The sequence below is a fragment of the Mixophyes fleayi genome, chromosome 7 (assembly GCF_038048845.1).
Source record: "Mixophyes fleayi isolate aMixFle1 chromosome 7, aMixFle1.hap1, whole genome shotgun sequence".
In the NCBI taxonomy this organism is placed as follows: domain Eukaryota; kingdom Metazoa; phylum Chordata; class Amphibia; order Anura; family Limnodynastidae; genus Mixophyes; species Mixophyes fleayi.
The window spans coordinates 142,316,892-142,343,025 of record NC_134408.1 but is presented as its reverse complement, the minus strand read 5'-3'; the positions used below and the strand labels follow the sequence as shown (position 1 = coordinate 142,343,025).

Sequence of the window (26,134 nt, the reverse complement as noted above, 5' to 3'; positions counted from 1 at the left end):
AAAATCTGTGTTAATGCCGTAAGATTAGAATCATATGCAGTAGCTATTAGCTGAGGAATGATATAGGGTTGTAAGACTTTTAAAACAAATGCAAGGAAGCTTTTTTTTTTATTTGGTGAGCAAAACTGACACATTAACTTCTATAATTGCTCCTGAGGCGTCCGTTATTTCCGACTATCTCCTGGTTTTAAAACATCTCAATTAGGTCCCGGGCACAGTGCTGACTTGGCGAAGTGCGTCGTTCTGTTGGCACTGCAGTTTGACACATCTCAGGAGTGAACAAAACTGTTTGTTCAAAAAAAAATGTTCTATTAGGAGGCTAGAAGCTTTAGAATTGAATAAAAGTGGGACAATGCATCCTGTTTCCTACATCTGCTTTGAAGTAGCTGCTTGTAAAGGGAAAACAAGACTTGTTTATAAGTAGTTTGTTTTTACCTTATTTTTTGTAAATATCCTTAAAACACCTACGCTTAAGTCATTCTAGCCAAAACATGTCTCCATCCCCATAGTTACTAATAATTTAAGATAATTTACAGGATGCTTTGCTACTGGGAATGTATATGTACTGTGATAAAATGGAGCAAGGTGCAATACCATTCACAACATATTTGTTGAATACTGTTATTGAGTAATTTCCTTGTACTTTAAATACTGTTGTTTAGTATCTTAAATGGTGATTCCAGGTTTGTTGGCTTTCTTTTCTCTACATGTTATATTTAATAGACTGAACGAGTCAATTTAGTAAATAGAATGCTCTGCCTGGTTTTCTTAGTTGGTTAGATACCCTCTCCGGCAGAGGGTATCCAACTGTACAATAATAATAAACAACAGCAGCAAGGAAACTGTGACTAAGAAAATATTTCTTTCTGTGATGAGATGAGTATTTGACATAGGAGGTAGACTGATAACTTCCAACTGTCCCGATTTTAGCAGGACAATCCCTATTTGAGGGGACTTACAAGTCAACATATTTGTCCCTACTGCGGGCAGTTGAGAGGTGTGTTTCACCATGGTGATCGGGTGTCTCACCAAACCTAACCTAACACAGCCAGGCCCCCTTTCCCCATCTTGAATCTAAATCAGATTGTTCACCTGTGTCAGTCTATCAGTTATGAGCTCATCGGCCGGAGAGATAAAGACACTGCAAGTTCTGTGTGTACAAATAACTCTGATTTATTAGTTACAAGTTCATACCTATATAGCACAAAATCACGTATTACTGAAAACTACGCCCCAAAAGGTTTTAACTACTCATGCTTCTTTTACACAGATCTTGCTACATTCTCATATTTACACACAGGAATTCTCCCCAGGGGGGGGTTGGTTTAACTCCTGTCTGCCATATCCAAGGTCATGGGCATAGTTTCTTGCAAACAATGAATAACTCCTACAAACTAGCTGTATCTAATCTGTCTTTGAGCTATAACAGAATAAAATGGATATAAGGCAACAAGATTTCGTCAGCTTAGCAAAATCACATTTCTCACCCTCTTTTGGAGGATTTTGATATATACATTTTTGGAGATATGTAAACTGGAGATTGAAAACACAAAAAAAGATATATGGGAAAGTAAAACAAAATATATATTGGCCAAAATTTCTAATGGATATTCGAGACAAATTAGCTTATGCCATGATACACCTAAAATCACTCAAACCATGCTCATTTCAGGATGTACCAAAAATGTGAGATAAGCAGTAAGTGAGCTATATGTGTAAACTTTACATTTTTAAAAAACATTTCTTCCAGTGTGCTTACTCTTCTTCTTAGTTAGTTTCTTTGTAAGGCTAAAATGTGATCGATAGTTTTCACAAGGAGTAGGAATAATCATACTTGAATTTCCAGGTGAGTCCAACACTAGATATCTGTAGAAATGAGTTTATTTCTATCTATCTGTAACATGCTGCGATAAAACCTTCATAATAACAGTTATCTCCTAGGCTGCCGATTTAGTCAGTGAATCCCTTGCAAGTCACATATTCTAAAATGCTGGAAATGATTGTGATTCAGTTCTAAAGTTCAGTTCATTTTGAAGATCAGCAGCATATTGAAAAATCTGCTGCTATTTTTAATATTCATACATTCCTCCCAAACTGTCCTGATTTTGCCGCAGGCTGCAGGCGAGGGGGCGTTTAACCAAAAGTGGGTGGGGTTTTATAAAAATGTGAGTATTTGTGGGTGGGGTTGGGTGGTTCAGGGGTGGGGCAAGATGGCTGCTTTTGTGAAGGAGCAGCGGTTTGCAGAGGGCTGGGACTGGGTAAAGGCCCTAGACCATGCAAATTGTTTTTTGTTTTTGTTTGCAAACCCTATGGGGGAATTCAATTGATCGCAAGTTTTTCTTTTCCCGCAGCATTAAAAAAAAAAATCACATGCGGGTTTTAACTGTTATAGCGACTGTTCTTAGTTAACGCAGCGTGAAAACTCGTGCATTTCAATTAAAAAAGAGGGAACGCTGCCCCAGCGCGTTAAACATTGTGTTTGCGAGTTTTTAGGGGAGTGAAGGGGAGTGTTTAATGCGGTCATGTATAACACAAAAAAAGGACTGGCATACATTTTCATACATTAGATTGCATTACATTGCAACCATTCTATTTGATAATACCTACATTACAGTACTTTCTTTAGCATATTTCTTTATTTAACTATTTTTTACTACAGAATCATCTATACCATGTCAAAACACATTAGTACATACATATTTGTACCAAAAACATATATAAATATATTTAATTAGTGATTTTTATTTATTTATTTATTTTATTTTTATTTTTTTCATTATTTTTTCACAAGAAAATCAACTTTTACATGTTAGGCATTACTGATAAACATAGTTTATCTTTTTTTTCCCGTTATTATATGATTTCAAATAGTTTTCTTAGGTTTTTTATTTTTATTACACCCCAAAGAGGTGCGAGATAAAAAAGCATATTGGCCTGTTTAACGCTCCGCGTTAAAAAAACATTGAATTGCTTTTAAGGCGGCTGCCTCTCGCACACCCTATACTTTCAATAACCTTCTACTGGATCGCGAGAGGACCGTTTCATGAAAAAATCTGAGTGTAAACAATGGAATTGAATCGCGGGTAAAGTTAACCCGCTCGAAAATGAAAACAGCGTTAAAATGACAACGCAGTCTTAAAAAATATCTTCGGGTCACTTGAATTCCCCCCATTAATTCAACAATGACCACATACAGCACTTGAAAGACAAAGTATAAAATCAGAACATTATTTTCGGTCTTTTCTTTAATATAATGTGGAATTTAATGAAAACCAAAAGAAGATGATTAGGGGATAGGGATAAAAGGAGGGAGGGGGGAGCTTCCATGAGCTCCTGTATTGTAGTTAAGAGCTCGGCAGACATCAAGGGCCTGATTCATTAAGGAACGCAAAGTGAACACAAACTGCTTTTAAAAACAAATGCACGTAATTTGAACGCCCGTACGCCCGTATTCAGCGACAAGTGGATCTTGAAAACGTCTCCTGGTGGATACGGGTTTAAGTAGGCTCACAGAATACACAGGAAAAAATATTGAATAAATTATTGTCACCTGTTGATGATATATTCATTCATAAAAATACACTGGGGAAAAAAATGTTTTTTTTTTTGTCGTTTTCTTTTTTTTAACATGAAATACATTTATTGAGATGTTCTGCGAACTCTATATGAAAGTGAATAGTTACAGTTGCTCTTAATTGTAAAAACATGCACTGTCGTGCATACATGTCAGTCATCACTATCAATCGGCATTTACACCTGCTGGGGCGAGTGAAACGGCTAAAAAACACGTATCTGAGAGATGCCCAGAGCAGAGTTGGCTGCATGTTCGTGTGTCCGTCCTTGGCCCTCCCTTACTGTACATTGTCTACCTTAGTTCTTCCCTTCTCCTCCCCGTTATGGACTTCAGATCGTAGGTGTCATTTGCCTGCAAATATGAATTGCACGGAGTTGCGTTCACTGGCATAAGTCCCACTTTGGCGAATGCGCAGTGCAATTTAACGCAAGATACGGCGTGCGGTGGGACTTATGTCCGAAGATTAATCAGGCGCCATGATTCTATGGTACGTCTATAGGCTCAACTCTAATAGACTGTGTCTAAGTTACGTATCCTTTTTACATATCTGATTCTTTGAAGTGCACCGTGCAATTTAAAGAGCACAAATAACACTTAAGTACAATTGCCTCTTACAACTAAAAAAAAAAATGAAAAATGCAGCAAAAGTTTAAAAATAAGCTAATTACAATACAACCAAAGACATAGCTTATACTGTATTTGGTTTAAAGAAAACCAGGATGGATGTTTTTTTGATAAACTTACTAATATTTATTATTTCAAATTGTATTTATTTTATTTATCTTTATAACAATTAGTTGTTTGTATTTCCTTAGAAGAAGTCGATAATTTCACCTAATAACTGACTCTTCCAAAATTATACATTCATCTCACTCAGGAAGTGGCAGAGAAATACATATGAGACTAGAATGGTATGATTACTCTGCGTTTTATGTTTTATGTTTTATGTTTTGTTTAATGTTCAGTGTATAAGTGTTCTATATACTATTATTAAAGCGCTGACTTTTTATGTGTTGGTTGGATCATGAGACACACAAATTATCATCATCATCAACATTTATATTAATAGCGCCAACAAAGTCCATAGTGCTTTACATTACATACAATGACATGAACTAAAAGGTAAAGAGGAGCTTGCAGTCTAAGAGATGTGGGGAACATTTGATGCATAAGGTAGCGGAAAAACAATTGTAGCTGCTGGAGGGGAAAGTGGGTGTGGCTATTGTAAGGCAGCAGCATTATCAGCCGCCAATAAAAAAGCAGCTGTAGCTGACATCACTGTTGGAATGTTGAGAGACAGCGGAACACAGAGACACAAATGTGAACCAATCACTGTCCTTCACTAGTTATCTTAACTGAACCTCCTCCCTCCGCTGCTTCTTGGAAAGGATTCTGTTTTCATCCTGCACAGGTACTATGGCAGTTACTCACCTGTTTGGAGTAACAGTGTACCTGGTGTTGTTCTTTACCATCATTCTTGTTGCTGGAAACGCAGTTCCCTATGGAGTTTGGCAACAGCCGCTGTCACTAGCGGAGTCCACCAAAGGAGGAACTGACCTCTTTCCAGTCTTCCACCTACCGCCCTCCCTATCCTGCCCTCCTCCTACCTCCCTCCTCGTCATTCTCCTCTCCCCCCCTCTCCCTCTCTGCCTTCGCTCTCCCCCTTTCCTCCTCCTACCCTTGCGTCTCTGTCCGTCCTACTCTCCCCTTAGATTGTACGCTCCTTCGAGCAGGGCCTCCTCTCTTCCTGTTCTCCACCACCTTAACTCTGCTCTCCAGCTCCTTGTCTCCTCCGTGAGGTCCTCCTGCCCTTCTACCCCTCTAGCTACCTCACTGGGGGCTCTCACCTCTCATCTAGCGGTACATTGAACTTCCCAGTTACTGTGCTTTTTTGTTAACTGTACCGTGCTGTCTCACCCTGTATCGTGTTTCTGTCTGTCCCTGTACGGCGCTACGGATACCTAGTGGTATAAATAAAAATGTATAATAATAATAATAACTTAGATGGAGATAGCAATGATAGCTGAGCTCACTGCAGGGGCAAAAGTAGGATTTGTAGAGGTGGGGGGGGGGGGTTTCCACACCACTCCACCAGTGGGTGTGACCAGCATGCATGGGGACATGGCTATAATATTAGACAGTGATTGGCTGCTCTCCAACTCTTCCTATCCCCATAATATACATGGGCAATGCTGCATGCACTACTGTTAGGTGCACGCAGCTCTCCCTTTTCAAGCAGAGCCGTGTGAAGCGGGAGCAGGGTACAGCCACCTCAATTATACAGTGCCCCAGGCTTGGAGGGGGTTTCCAGGCACTAAGAAACCCCCCTCGGTTTGCCTATTCACTGGGTCCAGAAACTAACCTGAAATCATGTTTAGTAGATCTCCTAAACAACCTTCTACTTGTATTTATGAGGCTGCTCGGCACTGCCGTGTATTTTCCCACTGCCTTCACTCATTTTTAGCTGTTTTACACTTGTGGGAAGATGATTATGTGGGAGATCGAGCACATAGTAGTTTAAATGCATAATAGGTGCACTGCGGCTTAGCCTTTACAATATTAAATCATTGTGTAGACATGTACAAGGTGTATTGTGGGTTTCATGCTTAATTAAAAATATTGGACTTGTCTCTCTCCAGAGTTCCCGTCTTTAAATGCAGTTTGTTTAAGTCGCTTTAGGAGAGCTGTTCATTAAAATGCCCCTATCGACTTTTGTAATTAAGATTTTTAATAAGCATAATAATGCCCAGAGTCTCCAGTTATGGTAGAAAGTAACTGTTTAACTTCTGAGAAATATAATAATGTGCAGAGTCTCCAGTTGTAGAAAGTAACTATGGGAGTGATTTGTAGCTGGATGTAGAAGTTGCTTCATTGTGTATGGGCAAACATGCTCCTTCACAGTTATGGTCCGTCTGCATTTTGAGTTACATGCGTCTTACGATCCAGGCTCCCTTAAATCAAATGATTTTATGTATCCAGAGAAAATATCCATCAATCATCACCATAAATTGTAATTCATATTTGCTAAGGAAGGTATTTTAAAAATATTTGCAATACAAAACAAGATGCATCTCACGGCATTCTTAAGTTGCATCTGTACGACCTTACTGTACTGCACTTGAAAGGTGGCTCGGTGGTTAGCACTTCTGTCTCACAGCGCTGAGGTTTCCTCCAAGTGCTCAGGTTTCCTCCCATACTAAAAAAACATACAGGTAGGTTAATTGGCTGCTATTGACCCTAGTCTATGTCTGTTAGGGAATTTAGACTGTAAGCTCCTATTGGGGAGGGACTGATGTGAATGAGTTCTCTGTACAACGCTGCGGAACTGGTGGCACTATATAACTAAACGATGATGATGTGAATATCCTAATCCGCCTCTCAAATTGCAAGTGTTAGGTATGTGCAATACAAAATACTGATGCAGGTTGTGAGCACGTGAAATTACTATACACAAATGTGCATACGTCCTACTTTACATTGCCCACTATACAGTTGCAAACAATGAATCATCCATGGGTCCCTTTATGATTCACATTAAATATTTACATTAAGGTCCAATTCAATGATCTATAACTATTTATGCAACTTCTCAACTGTTACTTTTTTTTATCAATAAAACTGTGATACCCCAAAACCTGAGTACCCTGAGTACATATCTGTATGTAGATATATGTGTGTATGGCTATGTTCATGTACCTTCCTGTTTAGATGTGGTTACATTTGTTACTTGTTATAAGTGTTTATAAAGATTTAAAAAAAAAAAAAAAAAAAAAGATGTCTTGAGGGAGAAGTGACAGTTGGGAGTTGCCGGGGGTGACAGTTGGAAGTGCTTGGTGGTTGACGGGGGTGACAGTTGGGAATGGTTGCTGGTTGCCAGGGGTGACAGTTGGGAGTGCTTGCTGACTGCCGGGGGTGACAGTTGGGAGTAATTGGTGGTTGCCGGGAGTGACAGTTGGGAGCGATTGGTGGTTGCCGGGGGTGACAGTTGGGAGTGGTTGGTAGTTGCCAGGGGTAAGAGTGGGGAGTGGTTAGTGGTTGCCGGGGGGTGACAGTTGGGAGTGGTTGGTGGTTGCCAGGGGTGACAGTTGTTAGTGGTTGCTGGTTGCCAGGGGTGACAGTTGGGAGTGCTTGCTGGCTGCCGGGGGTGACAGTTGGGAGTAATTGGTGGTTGCCGGGAGTGACAGTTGGGAGCGATTGGTGGTTGCCGGGGGTGACAGTTGGGAGTGGTTGGTAGTTGCAAGGGGTAAGAGTGGGGAGTGGTTAGTGGTTGCCGGGGGGTGACAGTTGGGAGTGGTTGGTGGTTGCCAGGGGTGACAGTTGTTAGTGGTTGGTGGTTGCCGGGGTGACAGTTGGTAGTGGTTGGTGGTTGCTGGGGATGACAGTTGGGAGTGGTTGGTTGTTGCCGGGGGTGACAGTTGGGAGTGGTTGGTGGTTGCCGGGGGTGACAGGGAGAGAGGAGTGTGATACTCAGGACCGCTGAGAGAGATCCCTGTGTTTAATAAACGTAAAGTGAAAAGATAGGGACAGAATGACAATGGGAAAAAGTGATATATAAGCAGATTGAAAGTGAAGAAAGTGTAAGAAGAGAAGAAGTGAGCAAAAGAGGCTGAGAAAAAAGGAAAGAAAAAATTACTAAGCAGTAGAGAGATCTGTGAGTACACAACAGAGACTGAGCTATGTACTGAGGACAGTGTGAGAGGAGAGAGAATAGAGAGATCTGTGAGTACACAACAGGGACTGAGCTATGTACTGAGGACAGTGTGAGAGGAGAGAGAATAGAGAGATCTGTGAGTACACAACAGAGACTGAGCTATGTACTGAGGACAGTGTGAGAGGACAGAGAATAGAGAGATCTGTGAGTACACAACAGGGACTGAGCTATGTACTGAGGACAGTGTGAGAGGAGAGAGAATAGAGAGATCTGTGAGTACACAACAGAGACTGAGCTATGTACTGAGGACAGTGTGAGAGGACAGAGAATAGAGAGATCTGTGAGTACACAACAGAGACTGAGCTATGTACTGAGGACAGTGTGAAAGGAGAGAGAATAGAGAGATCTGTGAGTACACAACAGAGACTGAGCTATGTACTGAGGACAGTGTGAAAGGAGAGAGAATAGAGAGATCTGTGAGTACACAACAGAGACTGAGCTATGTACTGAGGACAGTGTGAGAGGAGAGAGAATAGAGAGATCTGTGAGTACACAACAGAGACTGAGCTATGTACTGAGGACAGTGTGAGAGGAGAGAGAATAGAGAGATCTGTGAGTACACAACAGAGACTGAGCTATGTACTGAGGACAGTGTGAGAGGAGAGAGAATAGAGGGATCTGTGAGTACACAACAGAGACTGAGCTATGTACTGAGGACAGTGTGAGAGGAGAGAGACAAGTTGGAGTTGTACAATAACAGTTAGACAGACACAGTGCAGCATAACTCCACCATTACATCACTGACACTGGAAACATCAGCAGTTACTTAGATACACGTTATATTTACTTGAACTGCTTACTAAAAAAAAAAGAAGAAGAAATTTATGGGCCCCAACCACGTGCACCACTTCTACAAATAGTTATTGAAATATTCGATGTAGATCTTAAAGTTGTATTGAGAAATTAAGTTATATATATTAATATTAGAGATGTCAGTGTTATTAGTAAGGTGAATTTAAAGGTTTGTCAATTGTAAATAGTTTTTGAAGTGATAAGATATTGTTTAAAAATAATTGTTTGCTTCTAAAATAAATATCAGAATAATTAATAATAATAATAAAAGGAAGTTAGTTCAGAATACACTTGTGTCATTTTAGATCTCTGTGGATAAATCTCCTGACCTCTCTGGTGCATAGAATATCTGAAATGTTAAAACCAGAAAGAGAACTATCTAATACTGGTAAGGTGCAATTTCAACGTATTACTCTAAATAACACCACACGTACGTGTGTGTGTATGTGTTTGTGTGTGTGTGTGTGTGTGTGTGCTTGTGTGTGCACCATGAGTTCTCAGGAACATCTCTACATAGCTATTAAGAAAAACTGCGATGTCAGTATTGTAACAAAACCAGAGAAAAAACAAGCCCGCGCTCGGTATATCCCATATTGTATATGGTACCAGCTGCGTGGCAATATAAATGCCGATACATGTATACAAAACAAAAAAGACAGTTGTCAGCGCTTATCCATTACACTGCATATCTCTGTGTATCTAGCAAAATGTAAACGTGAGGTATTGGTTCATATTTTGATCAAAACATTTAAGCCTGCATCCCAGCGCCAAGGGCACCTCATTATATGCAGGTAATGAGGTTTTGTCTCTTTTGTGATGTAACCTGAAATGCGTTCAGTTGACTCAAAACTTATTTTAATGTTTTTCAGCAGCTCGTCGTTCTAGTAACTGTGTAGTCAAAAATACAACTATTGACTCAATTGATTTAATAGTTTCATGAAAAGGGACACAAGGTGTCAGTTCATCTCACATTCCTTGCCAGTTGCCATAGCGGCACTTTATTATAGACCTTGAATATCACACATTTTTCTCGACTGATCTGTTATGATACTTTATTTCTGTTTAAGTAGTGTCATATTTCTGCAGGATCATGACATAATATCATGATATACTTTGAATTATACTTATTCTCCCTATCAATTTTCTATAATGATGAGGGTGGTTATAGCTTGACAAAGCCAAATTAAATATACAATATATTTTTATAATGTAGCATAGACATCAAATTAAAACCCAAATATAAAAGCTAATAAAGATTAGCGGCAGATGAATCAGAAACAAATTACACTAGATTGAATTTTATTAAGGAGAGCCCAGATGGAACACACGTGATTGAATACATAATTTATTTACAGCATACAGTAATTAAATTGCTGCTTTGTTTATTGTAAGCTTATCCACATTAGTCGCCCTGACGCAGATTGACAAACTATTGGCAGATATGATATGTTCCTTCTTTATTGAGTGACTGTCCTTGGGGAAACACGTATCTGTTGTCAGAAAATGGTAGAGGACATATATATATATATATATATATGTCATAGGTGGTATTGTGTTGTAATAGTTTACCGCAGTATTCTTGTAAGATTTCTCTTTTGTGGTTTACTTTATAAACATGTCTTTAAACGACACAAGAAAGGGTTTTTATAAGTAATTGCAATATTCATCCAGCTGATAACAAAGGGATTTATTGAAATCCCAGCATTGAAATCCTCTGCTACTTTCAGGGTAGGTAAGGTAGGATAGTAGGAAGTGGAGAAAGAGACAGAGTAGAGGATGGAGAAGAGGGGGGCAGTGTAGGTAAGGTAGGATAGGAGAGAGTAGAGGATTAAGTGAAGTAAAGGATGGAGTAGAGTGGCAGGGGAGGTAAGGCAAAATAGTAGGATGTAGAGGATGCAAAAGAGGGGGCAGGGTAGGTAAGGTAGGATAGGAGAGAGTGGAGGATTAGGCGGAGTAGAGGATGGAGAAGAGGGGGCAGGGTAGGTAAGGAAGGATAGGAGAGAGTAGAGGATTAAGTGAAGTAAAGGATGGAGTAGAGTGGCAGGGGAGGTAAGGCAAAATAGTAGGATGTAGAGGATGCAGAAGAGGGGCCAGGGTAGGTAAGGAAGGATAGGAGAGAGTGGAGGATTAGGTGGAGTAGAGGATGGAGAAGAAGGGGGACATGGGAGGAGAGCTGTTTTACAAAACAGCATTTGTACTTTCTGTATTTCAGCCATAAAGAGGTTAAAAATAAAAAATGCTAAAAATACTCAGATAGGCGAAGTTCGGGCGGGTTCGGATCTCAGGGAACCGAGCCTGCCCATCTCTATTTAAAACAAAGGTACTCTGTGTTTAACAAGCTCTAATGCAGATCAACTCTCCGAATATACCTTCAGTGATGGCCTATGTATTGACATACACAGATGCAAAAAAAAATAACAAAAAGTGTAATGTATTTATCAGTATTTATTTTTTAAATGCTGAAGAAATCCTTAATTATTCCCACACAAATTGCTAAATTCCCTCCATAGACCAAGGAATAACAAAGTCATTGGTGCGGGGTAAAAATTTTGCATAAGTGTAAAACACAACTAATTTCAGTAAGTTCTAAAACTACTTTGTGGATGAAGGTGGCACCATGATATTGTTACTTATATATGATTATGCAAACTGATAATAGTTTTCTGAAAACAGCTTAGCGCTACTTATCTGCATATTCATCTGTTATGCAAATGAAGGAAGGATCACGCCATTCAACAGGTGCTTACAAAAGCATCAACATAGTAATGTAATATATAAGATACATTTTAAATCAAGTTTATTTACTGAGAAACAATACTGCATCTGTGAGTACATTCATTTAGATACATTTGGACTGTTTTGTCCACTTTAATCGTCTTGTTTTGCTTATTGACTAAGCCTGTCACCTACGTACATTGGAGCAGCCCTTGTGTGGACCGAACCAATTTTCATAGGTATGCAGCCTATCAACCCATTAGACTGACTATTGGTTCAGCCCACAATGGCTGCCTCCGCTGAAGGCCATTTATGAAGCTCAGCTGATGCACATTGCAAAATGCCTTTCACCTAATATCCTGTCAATTTAGTACCACCTCATTCATGAAATTAAACTTTTTCATGTTTATATTAAAAAGCTGCATGGTATAGGTAAATTTATGGGTTAAGTTAGCCATAATTAAGAGAACATTAAGGCTGTCTTTAATACATGTGGTAATTATGTGTGTGAAGCTTTTTATTGCATTGCTCAGAGTAGCCTTCTCTGCTGAAGTACAACATGGATTCACAAAACAGGTTTCGTAGACCGCCATCACTGAGTTAGTGAAGAGTTCAAGTTTCTCTGCTGAGAGAAAGTGGTCTCGTGCATGGTGTTGTGCCTACTCAACCCTTTGCTCAAACTCCGCCCCTCAGCTCAAACTCCACCCCTCAGCTTATACTCCGCCCCTCAGCCTTGTGCCTCATTGTTCTTTCACCCGACGCGTTTCACCACAAATCTAGGCACATTTGTGCAAAACGCAGTGAGCAGCAGGTCCAAAGCGGTATTAGTTTTATATGGTTACCTCCACTGCCTATAGGCTATAGGTACAGTGTAAAGAAAACGAAACATTATTAAAATGCTCTTTTCAGTATATTCAACAGCCTCATGACAAATATGCAGTTTTTATATGTGAAATGGAATATTTGTGCTTCTATAAAATCTGATATTTTTTTCTCAGGAGCAGAAAGGACGGGGAAGGAATCCAGCTGCAGAATGTATCTGAGATATGAGCGATCCCCGGGTACCTGGCCACACAGGAGCAAGCAGAGGTTCCTGTGGTTCGTGGCCTTTCTACTGCCTCTTACGTGGGCTGATTTGGAAACTCAAGAAGACAAACTGTTCACTTGGAATTCAGGTAATAGCTGTTTATTATCCCTCACTACAAAGGTTCTACAAAAGAACAATATGCATTTGTTGCCAGATTCCAAATCGAGTGACCCGAAAACATTTTTACTCTCCTTTTATGCAACTGAGAAATGTTTCAGATTTTTTTTCTTAGAATTGTTTACTTATTAGTCATAGTTTTAAAGACCTATTAAACCTTATGTTTGGTTAAATAAATGAAATCTCTCCTTCTGAGTGCACAACTTCTTCCATGTGCAGAGGTTTAACAACATTTATGGCTTAAATTAATCATGACATGCGCTTCTGCCAAATGCAATATTGATGCACAAAACGGATCCCATTAACAGTATATTTTGAGACCACTACCTCTCATCTGGTGCAAAACGGATATCCCTATATGGAGTGGGAATGGCTCTGCCCCCCCTCCACATGGCACGAAAAGCTTCTAACAAAAAGCGCCCACTCAGACATTGTATATCATTGCAATAATCTCAGGCTGCCAAAGGAAATCTTGTTTTTAGACTTCTCCACCAAACTTGGTTCCTATGTGCTCCAGAGGTACCTAGAAATGTCTTCACTCTGCACAACTGGTTTAGTTCTGTGAACAAATATTTCTGAATGCTCTAAGTAGTTCTTCTATACAGGGCTGTCTGTGTTTTCTGTTTAGTCGGCCTACAAACAAAACGCCAAAAGAAAGTTATCAGCTTTTTCATTTTGGAGGAAGCAACACACTTCGTGGATAGAAATGTACTCTCTGTTGGAGTAACACAGTTTGACAGATATAATCCTCAGTAGATGCCGTCACCCGGGGAGGGGGAATCTAAGAGGGGAATTTATCACCTTTACAAGTGCAAAGTTGCAAATAATTCCGTCTGATTCAATGAAATAAAAAGAAGAATCGTACGGTCCTCTAACCCCTCTCTGCTCTGTGGCAGCCTCATATGTACAAACGAGATTAGCCCTGGAGGTAGTTGCCCCGTTGAACCCGCACCAAGTTAATATTTTGTGGGGTAGTATTGACAGCTTGTTGAAGAGCAGTCATGATGTTGTTCATATATAGGGAGCCCCCATTTACCAAAACCTCCGGGTGTGAAGCTGGAAGCCGGTACACGGAACAGCCTGCTCGGTCTATCCTATACTTGTCATTAGCGGTCTATGAAGCTATTGAAGAGGACTGGACGGACCAGGTCCATCAACATAGAGCTGTGAACTGACCCAGGGTGAGGCGCTGGACCCGCAGTTTTCTGCAAATGTGCGTCCTTGCCTGCCAAACGCATTTCAAGCTGCACAGTGGACAGCACGGTGACTTAGTGGTTAGCACTTCTGCCTCACAGCACTGGGGTCATGAGTTCAATTCCCCCGACCATGGCCTTATCTGTGTGGAGTTTGTATGTTCTCCCCGTGTTTGCGTGGGTTTCCTCCGGGTGCTCCGGTTTACTCCCACACTCCAAAAAACATACTAGTAGGTTAATTGGCTACTATCAAAAAATTGACCCTAGTACCTCTCTCGGTCAGTGTGTGTATATTAGGGAATTTAGACTGTAAGCTCCAATGGGGCAGGGACTGATATCAGTGAGTTCTCTGTACAGCGCTGCGGAATTAGTGACGCTATATAAATAACTGATGATGAAGATCAAGGCCCATTGGGAAACACCACTGAAAATGAGGAAGAGCCTACAACTGCAGCTTTGTGTGTGCTCCTGAAAATGCTCAGGGTGAATTAATTAAATGTATCGCATCAAAGTACAACGTATTTATAATTTAGGACCACACATTCCATTACAAATACTGGTCAGTTTGGACTTACCTATATTTTTAATTATTCATGAGAACGAGGACATCTCAGGACTTTTTGTGGCACTTTTATGTACTTTAAATATATGTGTTTTTTTCCCCCAAAGTACAACCGTAAGGTGTGAAATGTGTCCCAATAAAAGTATTTCTGTAAAACTGGAAGAGCCTCTCTATACACTCACTCACCTCCCCTACTCGTGCACCTAACCCACACTTAGCAAGGCATGCCCCAGTCCGACCAACCAATGGAAGAACTGCAAAGGTTCACACCCCTGCAGACCTCACCTATCTGGCTCCATATCCAGGCACTTTTGCACAAAAGTCGGCTTGTGACATCAGAAAGGAGAATTTGCACAGTGGTTTTCACAGCTGACATAGAGTTGGAAGCAAAATGGGAGTAAATTACTGTTAAAAAAGAGGGTGTGGGAAACACACGTATTTCTCGAGATGCATCCGCCTCTGCATCAGCAATGCGTCTGGTTTATGATAACTCCTCATAATCAGCCAGTATTTGCACCTGCCCTATAGCAGGTGTATAAGATACGCCTCCTAACAGACATATATGTATGGTTCTACAGGTCTGCATGAGCCGTTTATATGTAAACAGGTCTTTACTGTTCTCAGGCTGCAGATTTGTCAGAATGACATAAGTCTGCATAGCAGCATATCTGTACGACCACTTTCTGGGCATGTCTGAGTGATCACACCCAAGACCCGCTACGTAAACTGGCGCAGGTCTCAATCTGCATCAAACAAAGTGGGATAAAATGACAGCCAACTTCAGCAGAGCACACACTGCCATATATATTGATCTATTCTGCACCATTCAGATCCATAATATTGAGTGTTTGTCCGTCTTTTGTTTGTTTTCAATCAATATTTCTTTATTTGTATTCAATATGTGATGATGCTGATGGATGGCTTTGTGGTACAATTGGGTTTAATTATCTGGAAGTTACACCGATTGCTCCATTTTCGGGAACCTCAGCCGGTTTGCATATTTTTGTAACTATAACTTTACAAAGGAAACATTGTTATTTTGCAGAATCTCACCCGAGATGATTTATTGCAGGACCAGACTGTACTAATACTCTTGCCAGGGGCTATTTGTTTAGCATTTATCTGTGAAGAAGAGGAATTGTGCATAGGCAGCCTATGCAGAAAGTTTTCCTCTGTGAAGTGGATAGACAATGACTGTATATCGTTTACTGCAAAGCCCTCCAAACTGTACCGTACCCTCCTGTCTGTAGTGTAATGATAGTGTGAGCTTTGTTATACTTCTGCTGTGTCTACCGGGGCTATAGACTAGACATGTGTAAAATCACGGAGAAATTTAGCATTAATACTTTATTGCAGTTGTAACAAATATACCTTCGTCCTGTACCATAAATATAACACTCTCCTTCCTCTATCATAAATATACCTCTCTCCTTCCTGTATCACAAATATACCTCTCTGCTTCCTCTATCACAAATATACCTCTCTCTTTCCTCTATCATAAATATACCTCTCTGCTTCCTCTATCACAAATATACCTCTCTGCTTCCTCTATCACAAATATACCTCTCTCCTTCCTCTATCATAAATATACCTCTCTCCTTCCTGTACCATAAATATACCTCTCTCCTTCCTGTATCACAAATATACCTCTCTGCTTCCTCTATCACAAATATACCTCTCTCCATCCTCTATCATAAATATACCTCTCTCCTTCCTCTATCATAAATATACCTCTCTGCTTCCTCTATCACAAATATACCTCTCTCCATCCTCTATCACAAATATACCTCTCTCCATCCTCTATCACAAATATACCTCTCTCCATCCTCTATCACAAATATACCTCTCTCCTTCCTGTATCACAAATATACCTCTCTCCATTCTGTATCACAAATATACCTCTCTCCTTCCTCTATCACAAATATACCTCTCTCCTTCCTGTATCACAAATATACCTCTCTCCTTCCTGTATCACAAATATACCTCTCTCCATCCTCTATCACAAATATACCTCTCTGCTTCCTCTATCACAAATATACCTCTCTCCATCCTCTATAACAAATATACCTCTCTCCTTCCTCTATCATAAATATACCTCTCTCCATCTTCTATCCTCTATTAAAGAAAATATTTTTTTTTGTTTTTTTCAATGAAATCCATTCATTAGGATATTTTACGAATGTCTACTTTAAAATACATTTTTACAGTTGCTCCTAATTGCAAATACATGTGTTCACACACATACTCAGCCTTCATCGCTAGTAATCGGCACTTAGACCAGCCCTGTAGCTGGAGCAAGAGATACGGCTGAAAAACAAATACCTGAGATATGACCAGAGGTTGAATTGGTCGCTGCTGTGTGTGCTCAAGATTGGCCCTTACTGTACATTGGCTATTGACTATGGGCAAACGCCCCTTCCCTGCCCTGTTCTCTTCCTGACATCGTAGACTATAGCGTGTCCTTTACATTCAAAGATGAATTGAATGTGGCTGCATTCTGTGGCATATGAGCCGTTTCTGGGCCTGCACAGAGTGACTTTGCGATGTTGCGCACAAAACAGCCGTTTACGTCCCTTTATGAATCAGGCCTGATATGCTGTTTTCAGGTTATGTAATGTACCCTTAAGAATATAGTCATAATTCTGTTTTTACATATATTTTATTTTAAAAACTATTTCAAATAAGAAAATAAGTAATATTTAAAGAATGTTTTTTCTTATCTCTTGACTGTATGAATTTTTTATATGAATATTATATTGCATTTATGATCTCCTTATCTCATACATCTGTGTAATCTGTATTTCCTAGCCCAGAAGTGGAAAGTCAAATGCGTAGTGATTTAGGAAAATAGAGAAGTGGACCAGGGAGACTACATATAATGAATCAAAATGTAAGATAATGCATGTACTGTAAGACGCTAGACCCCAAGCGCTGAATATATAACCTAGAATTTCTAGTCTCAAACGACATAAAGGTCAGATTGAACTGTAAGAAAGCAGAGGGGGATATAATAGTACAGTAATATAGCTAAAAGCATTACTAGCAGGAAGGTGGAGGTTTTATTGGCAGTGGTAGCGCCTAAACTCAAGTAATCTGTAAAATTCTAGAAGTTATATCACCCAGAAGACATTAATAAACAATAACAATTTAGGAAAGACACTGGTGTGTTGGTTGGTGTAAGCCAATGAATGTTATCAAAAATATATTGAAAAGTAAAAAATAAATGCAGTATAGCTTTTGACCATCAGGTGGCGGTGCTGAGTTATCACTCAAACTGTATGTTTAATGTGCAGTGTAGTTTGTGAACTATACCAGTGCAGGATTAAGCCACATTGTTGTGTGCATTTTATGTAAGGCATTTGATATTCTCCATGCAACTTTAGCGTTTAGTATCCCCTCCTCTAAAATCCTGTGCTTTTCCCTTCTATAATGGTGTGTAAGGTACAAAACCTCACTTATGAGAAAAGAATTACTAATACATTCAAATATATTAAGAGCCCACAAGGGCATACAGAGAAGATGCAGACAGAAGGCAGAGAGTGGGGAGCACCCTCCTTGTGAGACCTTACAATCTAGAGGAAGAGGTTATTGCTGAAACAATAGGGGGGGGGGGGGCAACAGACGGGCTGTGTGGCCCATTTGTAGGCTGGAGAACCGCACACTTGGCCCTTCACCTCTTTCATGTTGCCCCCTCACTCAGCTGGTGGGAGGGGGGTATAGCTGGTAGCGCCCAGAGAGCAGTATCAGGTGGTGTCACATCTCTCTATGTTAGTGTATATTTGTCATAGAAAACATCCCCCAATTCCTGCAACTTTCTTTTACTGTTTAAATATTTTCATTTCATCCATGCTAAATAGTTGCAGATTTGTTTACAGAAAGTAATAGAATCTGTGCACTATTCCTCACTGCGGTTATATCACCAATTTACTGCTTTCTGCCAGTGTTTTAAATGAATTCAGTTGCAAATAAACAATTACATTGTAATCCTGAAATAAAATATCCTTGTAGTTTATATTGGTAAAGAGAGAAGGATATTATAACAGCCAGCGGTTGATGTGGAAATTTAGAAGCGGCTGTATGAAAAATGTAATAAGATTGTAAGTGACTGGAATGTGTAACTAGGAAGGCAGTAGGAGAAGTGGTGGTATGTCATATCCCGTATACCCCCCATGTATGACATACCCCCGTATACCCCCCCACTTCTACCAATGATACATATATATATATATATATATATATATATATATATATATATATATATATATATATATATATATATATATATATTATAACAAAACCGCACCCTTCTCGTGGTACTTTTGTCACCTTCTGTTGCAAGAACACCCAGCAGATATCAGCAACACGAAACTTCTTGGTTTAAATCAAATATATTTATTTTTGTTATCACAATAAATAACACTTCTCCTGTCAGGATGACACCAGCAAGCATTCCCTTTACTTGCACCTCCTGGTGACCTAGAACTAGATACAGACCAGCTCACTACTGACTGACCAACTAGTTCAGCATCAGTCACATCTGACAAGAGCACAACTCCAGGTTAAATACACAGGTCTCCTCCCACAGGCTTGGATGACTGACAGGCGACACGCCCACCTTGTCTTTAAAGGAAGTCTCCGCAGGTGATCTGTAACACCTAATCAGTACAGCCACCCCTATCAGCTCTGCTGCTAGCTGTGGGTACAAACACATTAAAGCATGTAAGCAAATTACATTTTACATCTACTTTATCACATGTCTCTGACCTGTACATAACTGAACCTAAGCAAAGTGCTACACCCATGTATGACTTGATTTGCAGCCTTTTACCTGCAGACTGTTAGCTTCATAGCTAGTTCCACTCTGAGAGGCCTGTGGAAAACCAATCCCATTGCCACTATATATATATATATATATAGTGTGTGTGTGTGTGTGTAGATATATAGGTAGATAGATAGATAGTTAGATATGAGATAGATAGATTGATATGAGAGAGATAGATAGAAGATTGAACATTCAGGGCTTAATTACCACCAGTGTTTTTAATCAACAAAAGCACAAAAAAAAGCCTCTATTTTTATTAAACATTGTTGATGCATTAAGTAGAAATAAATTTTGTAAATAAAAAAAAATACTTATTTTTAACACACAGATTTCTGGTCTTCAATGCAGAGGTGACGACAAGTTCTACTAACAACAATTTATTTTAAATGTAATAAGGTTTTCAGGTGGTAACTAGTACATGCACACCCTATTACAACCACATTGGTGTGAGTGAGATATTTACTCATCAATAAAATTTGGCATTTGGCAACAATAGAGGAGATCTCTGAATATTGATATAATAAATCTCACATATATACGCAGACTCATAGTGATCCCTGATTGGGTTTTACAAATCGATACTTTTTATATAAAACAAAGTACAAAATATATAACCATTTATTTAGCATTGTGGAATTGTGGCCCCCAGGGGTCCCGGCCTTGACTTTCCCCCTACACACAACATTTTTCATTTCACACTGATTCCACAACCCCAATATATTGTTGCCACCTCCTGGTTGTGTAATTGTTTATTTGTTTCTGTATTTGTTACAATTTTGCAATGTTACAATATTAGCAAATATATTTTATTCTTCTGAAAACATAAATAAATTTCTCTCTAAAAAAAATAATATTAATTTTGGGTCGGACAAAATGGAGACACAGAATCTGCGTTTGGCTGTTTTAAGAAAAAAATTCTCCCTATAATATTGGATTTGAGCTGAATAATTGAACCCATGATTCATCATTCAGGGCAGGGTGTACAGGGAATATTAAAGTATGATGCCTCCACGTTAATGTGTCAGGATACATTCTGCTTTCCAAAATGTTTTCGGCAGCCTGCAGACTCTAATGTTGGATGCTGCTGCTCATTTGTCAATGTCCCGGCAATTTTACAGCCAGCCAAATTTCTATATTAGAGCTCACTTCCACAGTCCGTTCATGCCCCACACACTCTGTGCTGGCGAGAAACCCAAACAAGGAACAGGTCTTGATTAACATCAACCAAACACTTTGTCACTGCAGAGAGCCCTGTCCTGGTTCATTAAACAAAGAAATATGTGGGTAAAAACAAGGAACACCCCTAAATCTACACTTTTACCACCCTTAATCTCATTTAAATTATATCACGACACAAATTAAAATCTTGTTTTGTCAATGCTCTACAACAGTAGGCATAAGTGCTCCTACCTACCTTGTACCCTCCATCTCCTTCCGTCGGCTGGTGAGAACTTCCGCTCTTCATAAGATGCAGCGTTTGTGCTCTTTTATCCTCTTGGCAGAGATTTAGACGCATTTCCACAATCCGAGGCACACGGCGCTTAAAACATTAATGTTGCACTGAGGTTCATTCTTGACGTTATAAATACGAGGTTCACCACTATAGCCACCAAGCGGTACACTTGTCAACCCGTAACGCAGGTGTCCTAAGGCGAGCTCAGGGAGGACAGTAACCTCCCATGGAGCAGAAGGGCATTGTTGAATCTTTTGGCCTTCGCGGAATTCAGTTTGAATCTTTCAGTCTATCTAAAGTTCAAGTGATATCTATAGCCAGATCTGATTCGAAGAACTGGTTTGAAGACCACTTTTAAACAATTTTGAGCCTCTCTACTTATTTATGTCTTAAATTAATTACAAATCCTAAGAGACACAGAGGAAATCCGATGACAGACAGGACATTGCAACACTTCCAAATGACGTCAGTTGCGTGCGCAACTTTTAAATTTCGCCTTTTAAAGCGGCAATGCACGGACCCAGGTAAGTATTACCTTTATGTTAGGGGTTAGGGTTAGGAATAAAATTAATATTACCATAGTCTGTGCGTTGCTGCTTTCAAAAAAAAAAAAAAAGTCGCGCACGCATCTGACGCCATTTGGAAGTGTCGCGATGTCCTCTCATCGGATTTCCTCTGCGTCTTTTAACTGGTAAGAAGTTATTTTTTCTATGTCGCTCTGTTCATTATCGGAATAATGATGTAGGAGTAAACAGTGTCGTGTTTACAGCACTGATAGCTCTTACTACACCCAATTATATATACGAACTGAAACGAACGTACATTGCAGTTTTTTAAAAGGCACGTAAATTAGGCATAAAAGCACATCTATATTCACCAAGGGGCTGTTCTGAAGATATGTCTCTTGTTGAATACGTGGAAATTTTAAGTCCTATAAGAACTCACAGAAAAAAAAAAAATTTAATGTCACATGTTAATAATATAGTCATTAATAACAAAACATTAACAAAACTTCTTTGTTTTTTCCTCCTTAGAATATATTTATTAGGATGTAATTAATATCTACTGTACATAAAATACATCTTTACAGTTGTTCCTTATTGCAAACACATGTTATAGCATGCTCACACAGCCCTCATCACTAGTAATCGGCACTTGCACCCGACCTGTAGCTGGTGCAAGTGATACAACAGAAACACAAGTACCTTTGAGATGCCCAAAGCTTGAACCGTATGTTGCTACGCTCGAGCTTGGCACGCCCTTACTGTACACTGACTACCTGCATACGCCCAGTCCTCTCCCCGATCCGGCCCTGAAATCCTAGACTGTCAGGAAGGTCCTTTGCGATCGAAGATGCTTGGTTCACTGGCGTGTAGTCCAGGTGTGAGCATGCACAGAACAATTTTACGCAAAATGCACCGCTTATCGGCATTTACGTTCCTTAATGAATCAGACCAGTGCTGTAATGTATAAAAAAATACAAAAGAAATATAGAAATTAATAAAAAAAAACATTTTAGTAAAGTTTGCAAGAGGGGGGCCTGGACAATCCGGCAAATAAAAGTTATCTGAAGATAGACAACGCCTTTAAGCGACATTTATTGTAGTCATAAAAATTCAACAATGTCGACTTAAGGAAAGTCAATAGCCTCCTGTTGGAACCCAAATATGTAACACAGACATCTTGACATCGTCCGTTGAGTGGGAGCACGTACTGATGGACCTGGTACTACCTGGGAAAATTAGGACACCACATGAAATATAATACACAAGGATAAAAATAAAGTCAGGTTCCCACTTGTTTATTTGCAGCCTGCGGAGAGCTGTTGCTATAGTGAGAATCTCCTGGTGGATGTGGAATCCTGAGCAGACAACTAGAAAGAATAATTCTCCAAATTAGAACTTCACAAAAACTTTTCTCCTCCGAGCGCTAAGCCCGTCTCCCTGGGCGATTAGCAGTTTCATTCCTTTCTCAGCAGTTGGGTAATGATTACGGCTCCAGATGTTGCCGAAGTGATAAAGAGATTGATTAATTTCACTTGAAAGGGCATATGTTCAAAGAGAATCCAATCGGAACACAGAGATGGAGCATTTGACATCTCGTAAGTTAGACGACTAGGTCTTAGCATCGAGCAAACAAGAGTTATTTATCTTGTGTGTTTAGTGCGTTGGGGAATCAGATTTGTTATGCAGCCGTTTAATACAGGGATTGAGCTGTAGCGGCAGAGATAGAAGAGCCAGGAATCACAGTCAGCCCGATATGTGTTTTAGAGATTAATGCATAGTACAGATAATCTGTTTAGCAGTTCTGTCCAGTATCTTGCACGCAGAACTGTGCTTTGATTCAGTTTATTTCTTTTGTCTTCCAACAGATATTAATTCCGATTTGACCTTTATTGTGACAAATTTATCATAACAGAAGTTGCTTTGCCACTTATTTAGAGGAGAAACAATCATGATTCCTTTATCTCAAATACCTTCTACGCTTCCTTCTATACTCTTATTATTGTAAATCAAAGAGTCTTCACCTGTGGTTGACAGATTAAATGTGGCCTTGAATGCAGCTTGGTGTGAATCCCCACTATCTTATAACAGCAAACTGTTGTGTAGTACATTGTAGTTATTTGTAACTGGAGATGAGCGAATTGGATCAGGGATTTTGAGTTGTTCTAAAGATTGGTATTTGGGGAAGGCAAAACAGTTGTGCATTTGGGGTCGAAAAAAAGTTTGATACAAATGTTTGGAAAGATATACAAATCAATCAGAAGGCAGGAATTAATCCCTTGCCTTCTTGGTGCCACTGCATAGTGTACGGTAGAGACAGTAAAAACTATGTTGTTACTAGTAGCAAAACTTTGAACAACAGGATTTGATCGCGCTAAGGAAACACTGCTATTAGGGAGGCTTGAGCGATGTCTGGAGGAATAAGTGAAAGTGCCAAGGAGGGAAAGAACTGTCTGTCTTCATCCCTTGGTCTGATCAAGCACTAGCCAGCTTCCTGTCATTCTCATCATCATCATCATCATCATCGTATCAGTTAATTCTGTCTTTTCAAAAGTGATACAAGTTTTGAGATTTCTTTTATTTTGTGAAGCAGAGATTAGCCATTACTGTAATCTGTAACATCTGTATTAGACAGAAGGAAATTCAATTTGGGTTTCTCTGCCCATAAAGGGCTTGTGCTCTTTATAATGCAACTTTAACTATAACATCAGTTTTATATGCTTGACTGACAAAATATGAAGAGTTAATCTCGCTCATCTGTATTTGTAGCCCATGAAAGGGTCTAGTTAGCCCAGAGGCCATTTCTTTTCTTAGCTCTCTCCTGCTGTAGTTCTTGTGTGTCCTATGGCTCGATACACTCTGCTGAGTTCCTGTAGAAAGTAGGAAGAGAAGTGTCTTCCCCCCAGGCGTATCCAAATCAGCGTAAAACCTTGGTCTCCGGGTGCCCTGTTATTTTTGATTTCACAGCACAACTACAGACAGAAGATATTCAGGTATCAGCCTTAAATTATAAGTGACTGCCTGAGATCCTTCCTGACATTTATCGTCAATTGTGCTGAACTAATCTGAGAACCTTTTTGCCCTTCACTTTAGATTAGACGAAGAGTAAAATAATGAAAACCAAAACTGCTGCCACTTCCTTCTTTATTCCACAAGACAATACAAGGAGAGAGAAAAAATACTCACCGCTGGGATCCGTAATTGTCGGAGCTCCCTCCGTCTGTCAAGGGAAACTGTTATCATGATTTACCTTTTGGCCAACATGAAAGTAATAATTATGAAATATGAACTACATTATTAATGCAACGCTGAGTCAGGGTCCCAGATTTAGCCTAGATTTAGTCGTTAACATGAATAGAACTTGGTAGGAATGTGAAGAGGTTGAGCCTGGTTTCATCTGTCTGAGAATGCACTATTGGACAAAAGCCATGTCTGCTCAATAATGTCCCACGTTCCTAGAGAAACCCAAAGGCTAAATATAGTATTAAGGGCACTATAAAGGAAACTACTGAGGAGGAAAGGGATCTAGGAGTCATTATTTCAGGTGACGTAAAGGCAGGTAAACAATATAACAAAGTAATGAGAAAGACAAGTCAGATGTTTGGTTGCATAGGGAGAGGAGCAGAAAGAAAGAAGTAATAATATCTCTGTATAGGTCATTGGTACGGCCTCATCTACAATACCGTGTTCAGTTCTGGAGGTCATATCTCCAGAAGGATATAAATACAAAGAAGGGCAACTAAAATGGTGCATGGCCTACAGCACAGAACGTACTCGAAAAGACTAAAAGAACTTAATATGTATAGTTTGGAGCAGAGAAGGGAAAGGGGGACATGGTAGAAACTTTCTTATCTATCAAGGGTGCAGGAGGGAAACATTCTTCAAAGGAAGAGAAGTATTAGAACACAATGACATGTACTGACACTGGGGGGAAGTAGGTTCAGAGAAAATGTGAGGAAAAATGATTTTACAGAAAAGGTAGTGGATAAGTGGAATAGCCTCCCAGCAGAGCTGGTAGAGGGTAAAATAGCAGAGCAATGTAAACATGCTTGGGATAGACATAAGGATATCCTTACAAAGAACTAAGCATCAAATAGGGTTTGAGGTTACCATAGGTTAAAATATAGGCAGTCTAGATGGGCCAAGTGGTTCTTATCTGCCGTCAAATTCTACATTTCTACGTTTCTATGAGGTGGAAATCTCCTTTCGTGTTACATTTCTCCCAGGCCTGATTAAATGTAAGTCGTTTGGTTTATTGTTGAGTTGGTAGAACAACCTTATCAGAACTTCTGTCTTTTCCTCAGAACATTAATGCCAGAGCCAAGGAAGCAACGGCTTATTTCAATGGTCGATCTACTATACATGCCATGAATATCTCTTTCTACAAATGAGCTCCATAAAACTGGTGAAACTCTGTTTAAACTTATGACGCATTTAGATTTCAATAAAAGTAAAAAGGGCTGTTGGGTGAACATCATTATAATGAAAGTTAAAAATAAAATTCTAAAAAGGAATAATTTAACTACTATTTTTTTCATTTTAATTGTGTCAAATTTGCAACAAAAAAGTTACTCAGATTGTTAATTTGTTTTAATGAAAGTTCAG

General features: G+C 39.5%; 1 protein-coding gene across 5 annotated transcripts in view; it reads left to right on the top strand.

The window, feature by feature from the left end:
* THSD7B (thrombospondin type 1 domain containing 7B) overlaps window positions 1-26,134 on the top strand; it is a 303,781-nt gene that overhangs the window by 47,626 nt on the left and 230,021 nt on the right. For 4 of the 5 annotated variants that reach the window (XR_012678316.1, XM_075180948.1, XM_075180946.1 and 1 more), the window contains exon 2: window positions 12,791-12,967. Coding sequence is in view for 4 of the 5 variants with exons in the window: in XM_075180946.1 (XP_075037047.1) it covers window positions 12,791-12,967 (177 nt within the window). In the remaining variant the exon portion in view is untranslated. The remainder of the gene's footprint in view (window positions 1-12,790; window positions 12,968-26,134) is intronic. The other variant, XM_075180947.1, reaches the window with a different exon arrangement.